Source organism: Salmo salar, chromosome 22, assembly GCF_965601325.2.
Source record: "Salmo salar chromosome 22, fSalSal1, whole genome shotgun sequence".
Classification (NCBI taxonomy): domain Eukaryota; kingdom Metazoa; phylum Chordata; class Actinopteri; order Salmoniformes; family Salmonidae; genus Salmo; species Salmo salar.
This window is the reverse complement of record NC_138312.1, coordinates 46,653,591-46,673,517: the sequence shown is the minus strand read 5'-3', so window position 1 is coordinate 46,673,517 and position 19,927 is coordinate 46,653,591. Positions and strand designations below refer to the sequence as shown.

Here is a 19,927-nt window from a genome sequence, read left to right as displayed (position 1 = left end):
CAGTCCAATCCTCTGATTGGTTAGAGACGATCCAATCTCTAACTTGTTTTGTACAATGTCCCTCACTTTGACGTCAGCGGAATGATTTCTACGATGGCAGTTTCAGTCTCTAAAAGGCTAGGGCGGCCAGAGCTACTGACAGAACATTGGAGTATGTCAGAACTCGGCTCATAGTGATTTGTTTTGTGTTTGTGTGTGTGTGTGTGTGTGTGTGTGTGTGTGTGTGAGTGTGAGAGTCAGTCAGTCAGTCAGCAGAGTAACTGATTTCATTTAACTGCACAGAATCAGCAGATCTGGTTTATAGCAGATCTGGGTCCAATACTAGCTAAAAAAAGCTAGCTCTCGATACCATCTCAACGACCATCCATCCTAACACTTTTAATATTGGTTTTGTTTAATTAAATTACTTGCATTTATGATATGTTGTATTATCATGGATTGTATTGACTTCTATATGAATGAATTTGAAATGTGTTTTTTATTTTATTACTTTGTGTGTTTACAGTCTCATCTCATCAGACCTAACCCGGATGACAGACAATGAGCGAGACCAGATCGACCAGGATGCCCAGATCTTCATGAGAACCTGCTCTGAAGCCATCAAGCAGCTCCGCTCTGAAGGTGTGTGTGTGTGTGTGTGTGTGTGTGTGTGTGTGTGTGTGTGTGTACTGCTTAATACACAATAATAACACTTTTCAAATTTTTTGTCGCCCTTCCAGCTGAGAAACAGGTCATATCGACCCAGATTAAAGAGCACAGGGGGGCTGTCCTCGACCTAATCGAGATGTATTTGAAAGGTGGGCTCGTTAGTGATGCCGGTATATATTTGATGTCAGTGCATATTGTAAGTTCTGTACTTTGTAATAATGTTGACAATATATGATTTGTGTCGATCATCGTTTGCAGGAGTATGCAAGCTTTATTCCGAGCAGAGGGCTATACGAGTGAAGAGAGTGGTAGACAAGAAGAGACTGTGAGTGTTCGAGGAGCTATTATTCTCGATTGAAGGATAAAACAAAAAATACCTTGAATTATTCATTTATTGTTAGAATTCTTGATTTTAGGGACACTTGAGTTGAATTCTGACGTGTATTATTAGTCTGTATTTTTACAACACGTAATTTATTTGTGAATTATTCTTCATTAATTTACAACATTATGGCAGTAATCTAGCTCCATAAAACACGTTGTGACCTTGCCTTAAAGGGATAGTTTGAGATTTTATCTACTTCCACCGAGTCAGATGAACTAGTCGATACCATTTTTATATCCCTGCATTCAGTTTGAAGGAAGTTGTCAACTAGCGTTAGCACAATCATAGGAAGTCTATGTCCTGCAGACTTCCACTCATTGCGCTAATGCTAGTTAGCATTGGCTCACGAAACTACCTCTAACTTCATTCATACTGGATGCAGAGACATAAAAATGGTACCCATGAGTTCATCTGAATGGTGAATTAAAGGGCTTCATTGCCAAACACACAAACTATCCCTTTAGTGTTTTTCTTGATATTTAGGAAGACTGAGCTTGCCTTTGGCGTTTTGACATTATTCTAGGTCCCGACTAGAGCCAGAGCACCACCACAGTAGGGTGGTGGTGGAGAAAAGCCCACAGGTGGAACATCACAGCGAGGAGAAAACATCCAAGGAGGAGAGCAGCAGCGGTGGTGAGTACAGAGACCAAGAGGTGATCCCACTGAGTGGAAAGAAAATCTATTTTGAGAACAGCTGACTATTTGAATGGTGTTTGTCTTTATTACAGCCCCACAAAACTTTACATGTAACATGTTATTCTCTCATGGATTACTATTTCTTTACTACTAGTACTACTACTACTACTACTACTGGTATATTCATTGACATAATAGCGCTAATTGCACATGGAAATCATACATGCAGTGCCTTTAACTGAAATGTTTGAATGGAAATAGTCAACTTCTGTATTTAAAATAAAGAGTTATGAAAGGAGTGACTTCTTAATCTTTGCGTTAGCTTTTTTTTTTACCTTTATTTAACCAGGTAGGCTAGTTGAGAACAAGTTCTCATTTACAACTGTGACCTGGCCAAGATAAAGCAAAGCAGATCGACACATACAACAACACAGAGTTACACATGGAATAAACAAATAAACATGCAGTAGAAAAAGTCTATATACAGTGAAGTGAAGAGTGTACATCTCCTTGTTTTCTCCCTGAAGAGCGAAGCGTGATGGAGGTCCCGGAGAACAATGTGAGCCTGTGGGAAGAGGGCCAGGGTCGTGTGGATGACGAGCTCTCACCTGAGGAGATGCAGATGGTATGGAATTATGGAACAGAGATGTTGTGTATGCTAACATGTGCTTGCTCGCTCTCTCCCCAATGCACTTTTCTATTATTGTCTCTACGTTGTTGTCTGATCTCATGTGATTCAAGTCACTTTTACCCCTGCCTACATGAACAGTGGATTCAGAAAGTATTCAGACCCCTTGACTTTTTCCATATTTTCTTACATTACAACCATATTCTAAAATGTATTAAATTGTGTTTTTCCCTCATCAATCTACACACAATACCCCATAATGACAAAGCGAAAACAGTTTTTAAAAACATTTTTGCTAATTACTTTAAAATAAAACAGAAATACCTTATTTACAAAAGTATTCAGACCCTTTGCTATGAGACTCGAAATTGAGCTCTGGTGCATCCTGTTTCTATTGATAATTCTTGAGATGCTTCTACAACTTGATTGTAGTCCACCTGTGGTAAATTCAAGTGATTGGACATGCTTTGGAAAGGCACACACCTGTCCATATAAGGTCCCACAGTTGACAGTGCATGTCAGATCAAAAACCAAGCCATGAGGTCAAAGAAATTGTCCTTGGAGCTCTGAGACAGGATTGTGTGGAGGCACTGATCTGGGGAAGGGTACCAAAACATTTATGCAGCATTGAAGGTCCCCAAGAACATAGTGGCCTCCGTCAATCTTAAATAGAAGTTTGGAACCATCAAGACACTTCCTAGAGCCGGCCAAACTGAGCAATCGGGGGGAAAAGGGCCTTGTTCAGGAAGGAGGTCAAGAACCTGATTGTCACTTTGACAGAGCTCTAGAGTTCTTCTGTGGAGATGGGAGAACCTTCCCGAAGGACAACCATCTCTGCAGCACTCCACCAATCAGGCCTGTATAGTAGAGTGGCCAGACTGAAGACACTCCTCAGTAAAAGTCTCATGACAGCCCACTTGGAGTTTGCCAAAAGGCACCTAAAAGACTCTCCGACCATGAGAAACAAGATTCTCGGGTCTGATGAAACCAAGATTGAACTCTGGCCTGAATGCCAAGCGTCACATCTGGAGGAAACCTGGCACCATCCATATGGTGAAGCATGGTGGACGCAGCATCATGCTGTGGGGATGTTTTTCACTGGCAGGGACTGGGAGACTAGTCAGGATCGAGGCAGAGATGAATGGAGCAAAGTACAGAGAGATCCTTGATGAAAACCTGCTCCAGAGTGCTCAGGACCTCAGACTTGGGCGACGGTTCACCTTCCAACAGAACAATGACCTTAAGCACACATCCAAAACAACACAGGAGTGGCTTTGGCACAAGTCTCTGAATGTCCTTGAGTGGCCCAGCCAGAGTCTGGACTTTAACCCAATCGAACATCTCTGGAGAGACCTGAAAATAGCTGTGCAGCGACGCTCCCCATCCAACCTGACAGATCTTGAGAGGATCTGCAGATAAGAATGGGAGAAACTCCCCAAATACTGCTGTGCCAAGCTTGTAGAGTCATACCCAAGAAAACTCGAGGCTGTAATCGCTGCCAAAACTCCTTCAACAATGTACTGAGTAAAGGGTCTGAATACTTAAGTACATTTGATATTTCAGTTTTTTAGTTTGAATACATTTGCAAACATTTCTAAAAACCTGTTTTTGCTTTGTCATTATAGGGTATTGTGTGTAGATTGAGGGGAAAAAAATGTTTTAATACATTTTAGAATAAGGCTTTAACGTAACAAAATGTGAAAAAAGTCAAGGGGTCCGAATGCACTGTATCTACCAACTGCATATTGATATGATACTGGTACTGACCTTGTGTATATAGTGTAAATTCTCATGTGTTTTACTTCCCGTGTTTTTATTTGTAGATATCTGACTTAGTATTGATTCCATGCTCTTTAAAATCCTATTCTGATTTTTGTATTTTGATATTAGACATTGCATTGTTGAGGAAGAGCTTGTAAGTAAGCATTTAGCTGTACTGTTTACACCTGTTGTATTTTTTGCAAATGAAAAATAAACGTTGATTTGATTGGGTTTCACTCTGTCTAGTTTGAACAGGAGAACCAGAGGCTGGTGAGTGAGATGAGCAACCTAGTAGATGAAGTCAGGTTAGTGTTTAATCAGCCCTTCAGACCATTCTTACCACTACATTCCTAAATATGACTGAGGTGAAGCAACGAAGAAAAATATGAATTCATCTCCTCCCAATGTTTTTCAGGCAAATCGAAGGCAAGGTTGTCGAGATCTCGCGACTCCAGGAGATTTTTGCGGAGAAGGTGCTAATGCAAGTGAGTGACTTCCTTATTCCCCCTGGTCTAATGCCCATCCCACTTAATAAAGTGTGATTGATGTGTTATTAGTGTGTTTTTATTTCCTGTTTTGTGGTCTTCACAGGAAACTGAGATAGACAGTATCCATCAGCTAGTTGTGGGAGCCACTGAAAACGTCAAAGAGGGAAACGAGGACATCCGAGAGGTAATGGCAGGCTATGCAAAACAACCCCAGTAGTTTCCCCTGCTCTTTATACTGTACAGTATATTATTGTATGTAGATATTAAACATATTTGGAAATATTTATCTAAATATTTTTTTATTATGAGGGTGTCCATATGTTTCCATTGGAGGAAGTAACTTTTAGAAAAACAAATGTACCAAATATTCGTGACTGACTCTTGAGGTGCTTAGCACAGCCAGTGATCTCTTTTAACTATGTGGTTTCATCGTATGCGTGCCTTGCGTTTCCAGGCCATCCAAAACAATGCTGGATTCCGTGTCTGGATTCTCTTCTTCCTCGTCATGTGCTCCTTCTCTCTGCTCTTCCTGGATTGGTACGACAGCTAACCCCTTGAACCTGGCAGAACCAGGAAGTAAGTGACTTCCATCAGCAGGAAGTGACATCAGCCTGGGCTTAAGTGGTTATCACATTGAAGTATATGGTTGGATGGACGAAGTGTTGGGTTTAGGACCAGCTTTTCCTACTCCGAAGAGAACTGACCCCAGACGTGCTTTGAGGACGACTTCACTACTGTCAACCGTACTCGATCCACTAGAGGACAGTGTAAACGCATGTTTACAAATGCAGTAAAGCACACTATTGGCCGAATGCAAAGTGCTGTCGTCCACCTGTACTGTGTGTATATATGGGCGATCAGTATCACATTCTGACCACAATGCTTGTTATTGCATCAACAGCAACTGTCCTCTACCGTCTTTCTCAAAGGAAGTAAGTGGTTTTTGAGCTATTCATCATTCTTTGTTTGTATTGCGGTCTTGACAATACACATTGTAGACTTACGCTTTGTTGAGATGAAGAAAATGTTTTTTGAAACCCTTATGGTCTTTCATATGTATTTATTTCAATGGTATGCACATTTTTGTCGTTTAAGGGAAAAGATATGAGAAAACCACAAAAACGTGCATACCATTGAAATAAATACATATGAAAGACCATCTCAACAAAGCTTATGTCTACAATGTGTATTGTTTAGCTCTTGCAGATGGATTATTTTCAAGAAAGGGTTATGAGTTACACAGACCATGTAAGCCTTTATTTGTGTAAATATGGTAGTTATGATCAATCAATGGGAGTATTTTTGTTGGTATAACTCCACTTGGCACTTGCTGCTTGTGTTGAAACCTAGTCCTAAGACAAATAAATTGAAGCACTGCTTGTGAAAGAAATTTGACAATTTTCTCTTATTTCTCCAAATTACAGCGAGTTTTTTGTCTGGGGCTACAACAAAAATATGTGCTGTTGGGGGTACTCGAGGATTGGCATTGAGAAATACTGCACTAGTTGATACATGTAACTGCCAAAATAAAGGAAATGCCAACATAGTGTCATAAATAGGGCATTGGGCCACCATGAGCCAGAACAGCTTCAATGCACCTTGGCACAGATTCTACAAGTGTCCGGAACTCTATTGGATGGATGAGACAGCAGTAGCGGAGCGTGGGTAAAGTCACTGGGGAAGCCCCCCCCCCCCCCCAAAAAAAGCCATATTACAACCTACAATAAGAAGACAGTGGCAGAATAACTTCAACCACACCTTTGTTTTATCACAAAACCGGATAGCAACCTCTGTCCGGTGAAGTCCACGACGCATATTGCATGTAACAGACAGTTACATGACCTACAATCTGGTTAAGTAAGTAAATGTTTCTGACATTTTCGGGCCACTAAACAACTATTGATTTAGAACCACAGGAACAAAGAAAACAGGAACTGCCTCCTCTGTTCCAGCACCATTTCAACTTCAACATCCTCAAATCACCTCTGCTTAGTCTAATACAGTGACATCTAAAAGATACCAAAAACAATTTAGTCCAATCAACAGAAGCTAAATATGTCCTTCGTTCTGATTTCTGTTTGCATTCGCGCATGTAGAAAAACATGTTGACTCGCCCTACTTGTAGAGAAACGCCAGTGCCATCCCCCTCTTTCATGTTGACGAAACGGTCTATCACTCTGTCATAGAGTACACACTTATTTTTTGTCTTAGGCTACCTGGCTAAAATACTTGCTCACTAGAAACACTTCCCTTCATGGGCAACGTTAGCTAGTTAACATTAGCCTTCTACATCTAGCTACATATTGGACTTCCATCCTCTCAGGCCAGGGGCACAACAATTTATGAATTAATGGTTGGCTCAGAATTGCCGTTATAATCATTGGCCAGTACGGAGAATTAGGTAAAACCACAAGTCCAAATCCTTATCTCCACCCATGTCTAATTTAGGAAAGGGATAATTTTAGCTAGCTAGTTATCTAGCCACCGGCGGACAACAACACAAGATGCAACAATTCAAGTTGCTTCGGTTAATGACATATGCCCTCAAAGCGATTTGATAGGAGAGACGCCAACTCCAAGCTGGCTTCCCTTGACACTTTTTTTTCCCCCGCCAGGAACATTCACAGTTGAGCTCGCTCAGTTTAGCTTAACACTGATTGGCAAATTCATTATACTTTTTTTTGTCAAGGGAGGCCAAATGCTTGCTGGCTTCCCTTGCATTCAATGCTACAGGCGGCAACAATGTCATACTTGTTTGGACCAGACAGTATCAGATAGATGGCCTGCACGTAGTGAGACAGAGGGGCACTGTTTCACTCGCTCTGATGTTCTCCTGTGAGATACAGTCATCAGCCTCTTGCGAATTGAAGGAAAATTATGAAACACAGACAAAATAAATATTTTGGGAGTACATTTTTGGCATCCACAAATACACACCACTGTGCGAAACCATTCTTCCACGAGAAATTCCATTATTTGGTGTTTTGTTGGTGGTGGGAAAGGCTGTCTCAGGCGTCACTCCAGAATCTCCCATAAGTGTTCCAAGGGGTTGCGATCTGGTGACTGAGATGGCCATGGCATATGGTTTACATAGTTTTTAAGCTCATCAAACCATTCAGTGACCACTTGTGCCCTGTGGATGGGGTCTTTGTGATCCTATGGGAGCATAGCCATGCTAGCCAAAATAATGGCCTGCCCAGCATTTTTATACATGACCTGAAGCATGATGGGATGTTAATTGCTTAATTAACTCGGGAACCACACCTGTGTGGAAGCACCTGCTTTCAATACACTTTGTATCCCTCATTTACTCAAGTGTTTACATTATTTTGGCAGTTACCTGTATATTATACAAATTGTACTATAGCTATTCTCCAGTCTAGTGTATGAAAAACCAACAGTATCCTACTGTTGCCTACGGCATGAACCTCAATCCAGAAAATGGCCTTTGGAACAATGAGCTTTAGAGATTTCATTCTCAGAGTTATGCTTCTGAAAATCTGTTCATTTGGATGAACCTATATCCCAGCAAAAGGATTATCCCAGCAAAATATCTCACTTTGATCAAGGCCCTGGGGAAAATACTGTTAAAAGCCATGATTTCCTTTATCTTAAGGACATTGAACACTACTGAATTGAACTGATACAAGATTAAGCATTATTACACCATGCTCGTAAATACATGAATGAACTTCATCTTGTTGAGATACGATGGATTACTCAAATGTTTTTGAAATGTGTGCATTTTAATAGATATTTGTTTACATTGGTTTCCAGCTCAAAGCCTATTACTCATTTGTCCCCCAAAAAACCCAGCATCAAATGTACTTCTGTTTACGTCATTGTATAAAAAAAAAAATGTGAGAACAGAAGGCATTACTCTTAAATGACATATATGTTGAATAAGAAGCAATGTATTAATCACTCCTTTCAGAGGTTTCATTTTTAGAGTTCTTGAGTTCTACTACACATCACTTTGTATGACTTGACTGCGTTCTAGGGTGACTGACAGCTACAGAATCCCATTCATATAGCATTACACGTTTACATTCAATAGCAATGCAAAAAAAAACATTCAATATCAATGAGAAGAATACAGGATATGCTATGCAGTGACAATAAGCATTCACATGCTTTATGAAGGTATTGACATAGTGCCTGATCAAATATCGTGTAGTTCCCAATAAAGACGAACGCTAAGTGCTGCGTGTGGAGACGGATAAATTACAGAGGGTTCAATATAATGAGCATCATACCTGTGTCATATTCAGGTGTTTTGAAATGGAAAACAAAAATGGGCATTTCTTATTGGACTAATTTAGGTAGTACCGCCCTTTTTTCCTATTGAACAAGAGACAGAATTAAAAAGGTCCTATACACAAATGGAGGAGTCAATTAGTCATTTAAAATGCATCTTCAAGTGAGTCACACACCCATTCATCCACAAATGGGAGGCAAAACAGTCTAGGAGGAGCAAAAAGTTATAATTTTAGCTGGTTCTTAAGGGTTAAATGGCACATGCTCTGACAGTAATTCAAATGTTTTTTGTAGTAATAAAGACAAGGTATGGTTGTGTGAAATGCAGAAGCCTTACACAATGAACCGTGCATGTGTTTAAACCAGCTCCACAGACACTAGAATGGTTCAGTCAGTTTATATTTGGGGTACAGAAGTGAGATTTTATTCCCCATTATGTTTATGTACAAAGATGTTTTGTCAACAAGTGTCTGTCTGTGTGGCAAGACTTGTTTGTGTATGTACTCAAACAAACCAGATACCCATCCAACCGCAGTTCCTGTCTGTGCTTACACAAATGCATTTGTCAAATAATTTCACTGATTAAAACACATTATGCCTGATACATTCCAGTTATATCATATCAGTTAACTGGCGTAGCTCAAGAACAACCATTTTAGCTAAATACAATTTTTCCAGATTTCGGGTTTGCTTGAACGGCAACGTGTATACTATTTTTCACACGGCTGGATGGTGATCCTAGGGTCTGTTCAGAAGGGTGCAACGTTACAAAACGCTCAGATAGAAATACATTTTGCAGAACAGATGATTATCGCTCATGTTGAATTGGGCATCAGGTCAGCTCTATTTATTATAGTTCTATTTGTAACATTCTTAACATTTCACCTCTGAATACAGCCCAGTGCGTTAGGCCAGCTTCTGGTGGGTCTCTGTCTCTTGCTGGGAGACCTTCTCCTCGGACATGACGGTCATCCACGGGGACACGGACCGGGTGATGGTCTGCTTGGCCATGTTGTAGTGGTTGATGATGGTGAAGAGACGCCCGCGCCCGCCAGGGGGGTAGTAACCGTACATCCCCGTCGGCATGCACCGACCTTGCTGCAAGACAGGGAGAGAGATTTAACAGAGGAACAAAGGGAATAACTATAGAAATGTGGACAAGAGAAGAAAGACTTGGAGTCTAGGAAGTGCCTGTGAAAACCTGTCATTTCCAAAATTACCAAACATCATGTTGCCAATAACAGAGAAAAAAGAGAATTGATTTACCACAGCAAGTTCTATCTTGCAGATGCAATTGTATGGTGCCATTGATATGATTAGTGGATTTCTTAAAGATGTCGGTCTTCATTGGTACCTTGAATACTTAAGAAAAAAAAAAAGAGGCATGCTTAGTTGCTTACCACATACATGAAGCCCTCTGGACAGGGCTGCTCATACTGGTAGACTTTATAGACCACCAGAAACACCACGCAAACCAGAAACGCCAAAGCACAAATCACCAGCAGAGTGACCTGGGAAGATGAGACACACAAACATCACCTCTGGGTTAATGAAGGTGCCTAGCCCCTAGATACTACTCTGTGGCGCTTTATGGATACAGGGCCAGAAGGCTAGGTGGAGTTATTACCATATTGCATCTATTCTATTGTTCAGATCTACGAGAGCTCATCAAGACGTGGCTGAGGGTTTGATTAGGGAATATGAATTGGATATTAAACTGAACAGAGTGAGAAACATGACGTCTTTAAAAGAGTCTGCACAAGAATATTGCACTGACATCGCTAGAGTGTTACGCAATGACTACTGGCGCTTTGAGGAACTGAGGAGGCGGAGAGTGGGAGAGAGGTGTTGGAGAAATCACTCAGTGATGAGGCCTGGGCCGTATTCATTAAAAGTCTCAGAGTATCAGTGCTGATCTAGGATCATTATAATCAAAGGCAAAACTGGTCCTAGATCAGCTCTCCTACTCTCAGACACTTTATGAATATAGACCCTGATCTTGTCTTGGTTGGGGGACAAAACATAGTGAATTATGTCATGAATTTTATTTGACAGAGGTTTACTAAGAGTTCTTCTGATTTCCAGGATATAGATGTCATATTTCTCCGAGTTAGAAACATCTTGCAAAAATCATTTAAAAAAATGTAAATGAGGGGATGCTATGCAAAACCAGACTTGGCGCCAGAGAAGAACGAATGTCCCTTTCATCTACAGGGCATATTGCCTACAGCAAAGTACATGTCTTACAAGTGATAACAGATTATGCCTTATTAAGCTGGGAAATACCATGAAGAGCACTACAGATATAGAAATCAAGTGCTATGGGATGTCATGGGATGCATTTGCTCCATTGGTGTTGATGGCCCACACTTTGATAGCTTGCAAATCAGAGCAGATATGGCTTTTTAAGATGATCTGTAGCAATCGAACAATTTGCTTCTCAAAGACCTCTATGGTTGTGTTTAGACAGGCAGCCCAATTCTGATTTTTGCTACTAAATTGGTCTTTTCCACTACTAAATTGGTCTTTTGACCAATCACATCAGATCTTTTCACATCAGCTCTTTTACAGAGCTGATCTGATTGGTCACTGTATTTGACTAAGCAGAGGTGATTTGAGGATGTTGAAGTTGAAATGGTGCTGGAACAGAGGAGGCAGTTCCTGTGTAACAAAACCATTAAAAGTCCATTGCCATGGCAGCAGTTGAAATGATCAAGAGGTTGAGGTGCTAGGGTGAAGAAGAAGAATGTAACATGTCTTACTTTGAGTCGTTCAGATACCCCTTCGATTATGCTTATTGAGAATTCTGCTATTTTGGGGGACCGCAGCCTGCTCTTCTTGTTCCCCCCATCATAGTCTGTTTTGGTCTTTACCACCACCTGAAACACAAGGAAAAATACCAAGATGTATAAACAATGAAGCTCATAGGCCTGCATGAAAGTGTTTATTCATGTGGAATAAATTGTGGGCTATTTCCTTCATGTGTGTAATGGAGAATAGGTTTATATATGTTTATTTGAGGCTATTGACCAAACAGTGATTATATTATCTCTAGACACGTTTATTTCCATTGGGTCCTTATTTGACCACATTCATATTATTTCAGACTATAAAGAAAACGGACCCCATGAAAACATTTGACGATGGGTAGCGTAGATCTATTGCATCAATAGGCATTCAAGTCACTTGAATAAATCTTACCTTGTCGAGTGCAGGGAACTGCAGTTGACTGGCATCTAGGGGTGTTATAAGGGGAATGGTGTCGAATCCATCTTCTGAGACGGTTTTGGCGTTGTTTTTGTCACTGAAATTATTCCCCAATTTAACCATTTTCCCAGAAGAAAGGCTGGAAATGTATAACCTGTTCGGAGATACAAATCGTTCAGTGATTGTCTGAGAAATACATGTGATTGTTTTCATTTTATTTTAACGTAGCGAATCACTCCTGAGATGAAGCAAAATCACACCTACATATCACATTGCAATTGATAAAATATACTGTATGCAAGGTGATTATTTTCGTTAATTTCATTATAAAAATACACGAAGCAGCGCTCGAGAATTACACATCCATTGTATCCTATGAATGTTCCGGTTGCAATAAGCACAATTTTAATGATACGAACGATAAACCTGTATATGCTATTGACTAATACATCAGCACTTACCTGTTAACGTTTTTACTTGTAGTTCGTGTTTATTTTGTCCTATTTTATTGCTTTAACGATGAACGCCGGTGTAGGTGTGACGCAGACGATTTACGACAAGCTGGATGCACAATATGGCCAAGCTCTCGTTGATGCTCCTCAAAGGCGGTCCCTTCGAGTTATGGATGCTGCTGTTGGCAGCGTAAGTGATGTAACAACATTACATCCCATACATAGGCAACACAAGACATAAACCCCTGAGAGCAGGTCCAGGGCAAGAAAATTGTTGCATTAACAAAACAAATATTTTGTGTTATTTGTGCACCCCTTCTCACCAACTTGGATTGCTGTTTTTCCCTATTGGGACTTTTTTAGGGTTAGTCTATTACACAATATTTAGAATTAGACAAAAATTACTCCCGTTAGTTATGGAAATAAGCAACTTTATCATCATGTGTAGGTGGCCGTGTTTAGTTACAATTAGCTATAGTTCTTCAGCCCAAAAGTGAATAGTTGTGATTAGTTTGAGAAATGTAGTCCTTATTGTGTCATAAAAGTGTCGTACCAAAAACAGTACTCCGATCAACGCGAAGTGGAGGACTGATCTCCAATTTCAGCTCCATAGCCGCTGAACAGCCCCGTGCCCAGCTCACATGAACCTGTTGTAGGGCAGTGGCTGCGGGAAGGCCTTCTGATAGACATTTTGCTATGCTTTGCTATTGTTCCCATTCCACTTTACCGTGAAATTTTCGATTGTGAATTTATAGAAAATATTACAAGATTATAGCAATATTTCTCTGACTTTTTGATATTCTATGCACTGCTGCAACATTGTCTGTGCCTATTCTCAATCCATAGACCTTAGCTGTGAACATTCTCATGACTTCATGTTCATGCCTAATGTTATCTTCATGGAGAAGGTCAGAGAACTCAGACTGCAGACTAAATCCCTGTTCTGAAGAGAGAACTTAGCCACTGGCTTGGAGCCACTAAAGGAGACATTTATTGAAGCCATACTGAACCAAATACATTTCCTCTATGTTGTGTGGTTGACAGAGCAGGCTTACACAATACACCATTGTAACATTACTGCATGAAAATACAATATATTTTAAACTAAAAAAACTATTTTTGGCATCTTTTATTTCAAAACAGTGCATACTTATCCAGAAAGAATATACATTTTTTGCCATCTTTATAACACATTGTTCTAAAAACAATATCCTATAAAAGGAAATACCTGAGTGTTATATTCTATTCATTGAAGTTAGATAATATCATAGTGCTAAGCAGTCTTCCTTCATAACTATGACTAGTTCTGAATAGACTAAAGTGACCTCCTGTCCTCATCTCCTTCCCTTCATCTACAATGATGTGAAAGAACTGAACAGATGAATGATGTGGTTTTGCCCTACAACAGTGTCTTCAAATCAGCGCTGACAAAGGAGACGAGACGAGGAAAGGAAGCCACATTAGACACACTACTTGCTCCAGCTTTCACTGCTCCAAGTCATTGTCATTCTGCAGTGTTTTCATGGCCAGCCCCCATAGTGTTACACTGGAAAAGAAGGGTCCCTCACTTGCCCTGTAGGGGGTACCACTGGGGCGGCTACCTGGGATGGCCCCACAGTAACTGTCTGGGGCTGAGAGGTATGGCCGGGCCACCACCGAGGCCCCAGACCCCTGCTGTTGTATCTCCACACCCACCGGCCCGTTCTCCACATAGGGGCCAAACACAAGGGCCTCTTGAGGTAGGTGAGCTTTTCCCAGTTTCAGGGAGTCTGCTAGAGGAGGGCACTTCTCCTGCTGCTGGGAGGGGGTGGAGGGGAGGAGGTGCTGGGGCACGATGGCGAGGTGCTGGGGAACGATGGAGCGCAGCTCGGGGAAGGACGTTGAGGTAGACGGGCTAAGGTGGATACTAGTCGACGGGGCTTCTGTATGTGCTGGTGGGGGCGAAGGCTTATCGAGCTCCATCACGGTATTGGAGGTTGGTGATGGTTGCCTGGGCTCAGGTGCTTTACTGTGGCTGACAGGCTTGTGGAATGGGCCTCCTCCTCCGTCAGTACTGCTACTGCCAGGCTGCTCTGGGTCCTCTACGTCAGGGCTGGAGTCGTCAGGCGTGGCCTTGCAGTGCATGCTGCAGTGTCTCCTCAGGACAGCCGAGCGGGTGAAGCTCTTGCCGCAGGTGTTGCAGAGGTAGGGTCTCTCCCCCGTGTGCGTTCTCACGTGGCGACGCAGGTCGCCCGACCCAGCAAAGCTCTTCCCTGCGGTACGGTTTGATATGAGTTATCATGATATGTACCCAACCAACACAATCAACCATCCATTGACATTGTGCTCTCAACTACTGCCTTCATGCAGAAAAATATACTGTTGCCTGAATTTGGAAAACTACATTCACAGACACTTTTTTCTACCAAACTTTTCTTGTGGTCTTCATGTCTGTATCTATAAAATACAGTATCCATATTCGGACAACCTCAGGGTCTGTCCTAATACAGGTTGATACGCACCACAGGTCTGGCAGGTGTGCGGTTTCTCCCCGGAGTGTCTGATCTTGTGCTTCAGCAGTTTCCTGTGCATGTTGAAGGACTTGCCACACTGGTCACAGGTGAACTCTCTGTCTGTAGTGTGGGTCTTCTTGTGCTCCTTCAGGTTGCTGATGTTGCTGAACCCTGAGTAAGGAAGGATACAACATGCATTCAATGAGGACTTGGTAACACTTAATAATAATAATGGATAGATCGACATTAATCAGCCTTAATAAATGCATGTTTATAAAACTAGTGATGTGCAGTTTGCAAACAATTAGTCCTTTTTGAACGACTCTTGTAACTGACTCGAGAGTCATGATTTGTTTTTCTGAGTGACTCATTCGTTTTAGTCATTGGTTTGACCTGCTAGTGCTGGTAGCAGTGATTCTTTCAGCAGGATTAATACACGCCCCTCCAGCTCAGCGGCTCCAGAGACGTGCTCCGACCACCAACTGTCTGTCATATACGCATGCAGGAAAATACATCATGAGCACAGAGAAGAAAAATACATGTTTAGAACTGATAATAGATTGCATGGCGCAAGAATGAATGCAATTAATTTATTATTGAATTTTATGATGGACACAGCTTTGTAGAACCAAAACATACACAGCCCCTGGTCAACAAATTCGAACTCGAGAAAAAAATGTGTTCGGGAGGTGCAGTTTGCAAGCGACATTGTGCTTATGAGCCTCACATGCAATGCATTCCGCCAAGAGTCGTTCACAATCTAGTCCGGTTGTTGACACAGCTAGACCTCGTTTCAAATATATCAGTAAATAATCTTATTTGTATGCCTAGCAATCAACAAATGTATATTGTTTAAAGCACACATTTATAAGTCTCAGTCACAAATTACGCTAAGCCCCTATGGTGAATGACATGTGAATGAGACAGGCTTGTAGACTCATGACTCTTTCGAGTTTTCAGTTCATCTTCCGCCAGTAGGGGGTCCAGCGTGCTCTGGCCATTATTGACTCAAATGAACCAAATTAGTCTAAAGATTTGTTCTTTTGATTGAACGAGTCGAAAAGATTAGTAAAATGAGCCAAACTTTCCATCACTATTATAAACACGTTTAATTGTTGTTTCTTTACATTTTTAAAAGCTTATATATAGCAGGCCTTGTAATGTTATGAGAATGTCAGAATTATTCATTGATATTTGATTTCTCAAACATTATATACCGCCCACCTTAAAACGCACATAGTAACACTGTAACATCTAAGAATCCATGTTTATATTGCGCCAGGAATCCATACTGGGATAAGTAATTTGTTGGTTGTAGCACTCACCGCGTCCACATATGTCACACAGGTGTGGCCGCTCTCCCGTGTGGATCACAATGTGACGTTGAACATCCCCCGAGGCAGCAAAGCTGGGAGATGCCACAGTAAGGGAAGGAGAAGTAGTCAGCATAACACAAATACACCACATTAGATGGCTGAGTCCATGTTATGACTCACATCCATTGTTATCTAGACGGCTGTGGCACATGCACATTCATGATTGTTCTGTTACTGCTTATGAAGGTCTAATGTATTGTTTGTAAATGTGTTATGTATTTGTAGTGCCCTCCACAGTGCTATCTAGAGCAAGGGTCTACAACTACTAGGCTAGATCAAAAGCGGGCCCACCAAGTAACAGAACAGGACCAGAGTTGGAGACAACTGATTTAGAGCTGCCCATTCTAGCAGTATGGTGACAGATCACCCAATATGGAAAACTTTTCTAAATTGTAAAAAAAAAAAAAAAAAAGAAATAAGTGTTTACCTTTTCCCACAGAGTTCACAAATGTAAGGTTTTTCTCCAGAATGGCGTCGTAAATGGGTCTGCAAATTACCTGCCTGTCAAAAAAAACTGTGTTCATGTAAACCTCCCCATTTGCCTAGTGGACACACTAAATGACTTTCATAAATTGATTGAACAAAGGATAACTGTGCACCTTTACCTGTGAAAAGTTTTTCCTGCAAACATTACACTGGAATGGTTTCTCCCCTGTGAGAAAAAAAACTAAAACAATTTTTCACCTTACAAAAACTCAGCATACAACTTTTTTGTGCATTTTTCCCACACATTTTAAAGCTCCAAAAATCAGTAATGACACAATAGTGAAATTAACAAACTACCAGTGTGTGAGCGCTTGTGAAGTTCCAGGTTGCTTGGGTGTTTAAAGGTCTTCCCGCACATCTCACAGCAGTACTGCACCTTATACCCAGTTGGTTCTGTTGGATCACTGATGGTTGGTGGGTCCGGTTCCTCCTCTTGGTCAACAGGAGGTGGACTTGGAAGTTGAGAATCCATTGCAGTCTCCAACACCACTTCCCTGTCTCTGGTCAGGCAGTCTATGGGAGGTAGGCAGTCTACAGGAGCTTCAGGTGTCTCACTCTGGACCACTACCTCCTCTTGGTGAGTCTCCTTTGGGCAGTGGTTGACTGGTTCGCTGCTCTGCTCCAGGCACATCTCTTCTAGAGCCTTCTGAGGGCGCAGGTAGTTGTATTTCTTCAGGTAGACGGCTTTCTTTGGCCGCATGGGCTTGTTGACAGGGGATACTTTTCCTCCTGGGTTGGCTGTGGTTGACAAGTCTTCAGCAGGCAACGTTGAACCAAACTCCTTCTCAGCTGGTATAGCCTGCGGACAGGGTGGGTTTGACTGAACCACATTGCCTGAACATACAGGGGCATTCGCGCATGGTTGTGTGACCCCAAATTGGAACTGCTGCTCTTCAACCAGCACCAGGGGGCTTGGGCCTTGGTTTAATGCTGCATTGCTAAACTCAGCAGCAGCACTCTGCTTGAAGTACTGCTTGCTGTAGAAGTTGCGTAGCTTGTAGCCGTGTACTAGCTGCTTCTCTGGGACTGGCTGGGTAATGGCTGTAGTCTCAGAGGTAGCGTTCCCACCATGAGACATTGGTGCCCCACTGCCAAAGGCAGATCTCTGTCCTACTGAAGAAGGGCAAGGAAGGTCCACGTCTTGGGCAAGGCCAGTCCCGAGGAGGTAGTCGTGTTCCGAGGTCAAGACACCAGACAATGAGAAAGAAGGGGCCTCCACGGCAGGAGCGCTGGGTTTCAGGAAAGTGTTGCACATGCTCTGTACATTTGGGACCTGTAAGCACTGGGCGATGTCCAACAGCGCTTGTACATTGTCCTGGTTGACGTCTAGATGGGAAGTGTACATGTAGTCCAGTATCTGGCCTATACCTCCCACATCCTGAATGACCAGTTGAAAAACATCATTTTTTTGACTTGGCGAATTTTGGAACAAAGACCTGCGGGGACAAAAGTAAAAAGGTTATTTTACAATGTCGACACATTACTAATTTATCCCTGTGGAGCTCTATCAGGCTATAATATGAGAAACAAAGCATGTTGAATCTCCATTTCATGTCTGTTTTGTTTAATATCAGTAGTAGTAGTAAGGGAAAAACAAAATCCTAAGAATCAAGGTATTCATCTAGTATGGCAATATTCTTGAATATATTCACTACATGACTTGTGGATGATTATTATTAATGACACACCTGAAATAGGAGCTAAATGCAGCAAGTACATTTTTGTGGGCTTTGAAGCATACTCCTTTGACTACTAGCATGCAGTCACAGAGTAGCCCCTGTATCCTCTGCTCCTGTAACTGCTGGAGAAGGTAAGCACTGTGACTGGACAACGTTTCCATGCTTTTAAAAGCAGTCTTCAGGTGACCCAGGGAAGTATAACCATCAAAACAACTAGAAAACATTCATAAAACAGAAGAACTGAGCATATGTTATTTACAAACAAGCAATGTACTGCCTCTCATTGAAATGGTATCACTTAATTGTTGAAATGTATAACTATGGGCCCCCTGGATAGAATTCGAGGGTTATTTAGACAGCGGTGAAACATGACAGCAGTAGGCCCATTTATGAAACTACAACTCAGTTATATGGGGATTGACTAACGTGTGACAAGTACAGAATAGTTAGGTAACATAATTCATTTAGGAAGATAATATTGTAATAACCGCGCAAACTCCTATTACTGTTTTGAGACCAACCACGAGAAAATGACCAATACGGGACCATCTGTCCTTTGCCGATGTGCCACATCGAAAACAAGTTACATTAAGCGACCTGCAACTGTACTAATAGACATGGTTCTAATTACAACATATACTGATGTTATTCAGCCACTACATAACTATGTAATACTTCTTTCGCTGACTTACCTCTATAATTTATATTTATATTTCGATGATCGGTCCCTTTCAAACATGTTACATAACTTCCGGTATGACTTTCCACACTTAGCCAAAGAGAAAATGCGTAATACCAACTATTACGAGACAAGATTACTTCTACTTTATGTAGGAACGACCATTAAACTATGTTAATCTCTGGGTACACAATAAAGTAGCATTTCTTTTAACGTCTTTAAAAATCATGACCTGGAACCCCTCAAAACCATCTGCTGTATTTTCGGAACGTAAATAATGTAACACTTCCGGTCTAGAAAGAAGTCACGTGTGCGTTGAAAGGTTATGCTGCGTTCGTCACCATATGGGAGGTAGGAATGTACCAGTTGTGAAATCGTAATTACCAGTTGAATGCATTCCCGTGTTTTGAACTCGTTGAGAAATGCCGATTGGCTAATGGCCAACAAGCTGCATAAACCATAAACAAAAATTACAGCTATCACATTTATAAACAAATTATAGTGTTTAAAAAACAATTCCAACTCTAGTCTCTTTCAGGAGCTCTGTATTTCTGTCCTGATGATCACCGACGTCATGAATTGACCTTTTTTTGAATTTGCTGTTGTCCTGAACGTCCTATAAACACCACCTTTCCACTGGTTATAAACGCAGGGTAAACAAAAACTAGCAAGAAGGCCGTGACCTCAGCAATTTCTGTTAAAAATAGAAGTGTCTTGCAAACTATTACAGACTACAAAGGGAAGTCCAGCCGC

General features: G+C 41.5%; 3 protein-coding genes across 9 annotated transcripts in view; 1 reads left to right on the top strand and 2 right to left on the bottom strand.

Annotated features, from left to right (window-relative positions):
- Positions 1–5,936, top strand: part of LOC106583357 (syntaxin-18) — a 50,211-nt gene extending 44,275 nt beyond the window's left edge. For both annotated transcript variants that reach the window (XM_045705203.2, XM_045705204.2), the window contains 9 exons: positions 506–621; positions 720–797; positions 907–973; positions 1,557–1,666; positions 2,197–2,294; positions 4,305–4,363; positions 4,474–4,543; positions 4,650–4,730; positions 5,001–5,936. In XM_045705203.2, coding sequence (XP_045561159.1) covers positions 506–621; positions 720–797; positions 907–973; positions 1,557–1,666; positions 2,197–2,294; positions 4,305–4,363; positions 4,474–4,543; positions 4,650–4,730; positions 5,001–5,096 — 775 coding nt within the window. In that variant the 3' untranslated portion in view covers positions 5,097–5,936. The remainder of the gene's footprint in view (positions 1–505; positions 622–719; positions 798–906; positions 974–1,556; positions 1,667–2,196; positions 2,295–4,304; positions 4,364–4,473; positions 4,544–4,649; positions 4,731–5,000) is intronic.
- A 2,337-nt stretch (positions 5,937–8,273) lies between these two features.
- Positions 8,274–12,507, bottom strand: nsg1 (neuronal vesicle trafficking associated 1). The gene is made up of 5 exons (NM_001140386.1): positions 12,472–12,507; positions 12,005–12,164; positions 11,566–11,682; positions 10,204–10,314; positions 8,274–9,901 (listed from the first exon to the last, which is right to left on the bottom strand). Exons 2-5 carry the CDS (start codon positions 12,131–12,133, stop codon positions 9,710–9,712), a joined length of 549 nt encoding a protein of 182 aa, NP_001133858.1. The 5' UTR covers positions 12,134–12,164; positions 12,472–12,507; the 3' UTR covers positions 8,274–9,709.
- Positions 12,508–13,576: 1,069 nt separating this feature from the next.
- On the bottom strand, positions 13,577–19,454 carry zbtb49 (zinc finger and BTB domain containing 49). 6 transcript variants are annotated; one of them, XM_014167534.3, is made up of 9 exons: positions 19,188–19,454; positions 18,505–18,708; positions 17,114–18,252; positions 16,936–16,997; positions 16,758–16,831; positions 16,280–16,362; positions 15,348–15,440; positions 14,964–15,125; positions 13,577–14,714 (listed from the first exon to the last, which is right to left on the bottom strand). In XM_014167534.3, the coding sequence occupies exons 2-9, from the start codon at positions 18,654–18,656 to the stop codon at positions 13,948–13,950; spliced, it is 2,532 nt and encodes an 843-aa protein (XP_014023009.1). In that variant the 5' UTR covers positions 18,657–18,708; positions 19,188–19,454; the 3' UTR covers positions 13,577–13,947. The 6 variants fall into 6 exon arrangements, with proteins under 6 accessions (XP_014023009.1, XP_014023012.1, XP_014023005.1 ...); XM_014167537.3 differs by lacking the exon at positions 18,505–18,708 and having other exon boundaries at positions 19,188–19,446; XM_014167530.3 differs by lacking the exon at positions 19,188–19,454 and having other exon boundaries at positions 18,505–19,179.
- Between the last annotated feature and the right edge of the window lie 473 nt (positions 19,455–19,927).

Coding starts and splice junctions, on each gene's coding strand:
- nsg1 (NM_001140386.1), bottom strand. CDS start 12,133: ATGGTTAAATTGGGGAATAATTTCAGTGACAAAAACAACGCCAAAACC. Junction 11,683..12,004: donor AGTTCCCTGCACTCGACAAG/GTAAGATTTATT, acceptor CTTGTGTTTCAG/GTGGTGGTAAAGACCAAAAC. Junction 9,902..10,203: donor CAGAGGGCTTCATGTATGTG/GTAAGCAACTAA, acceptor CCTGTCTTGCAG/CAAGGTCGGTGCATGCCGAC.
- zbtb49 (XM_014167530.3), bottom strand. CDS start 18,719: ATGTTTTCTAGTTGTTTTGATGGTTATACTTCCCTGGGTCACCTGAAG. Junction 16,998..17,113: donor TCACAAGCGCTCACACACTG/GTAGTTTGTTAA, acceptor AAATTGTTTTAG/TTTTTTTTCTCACAGGGGAG. Junction 16,363..16,757: donor TGTGAACTCTGTGGGAAAAG/GTAAACACTTAT, acceptor GGCATCTCCCAG/CTTTGCTGCCTCGGGGGATG.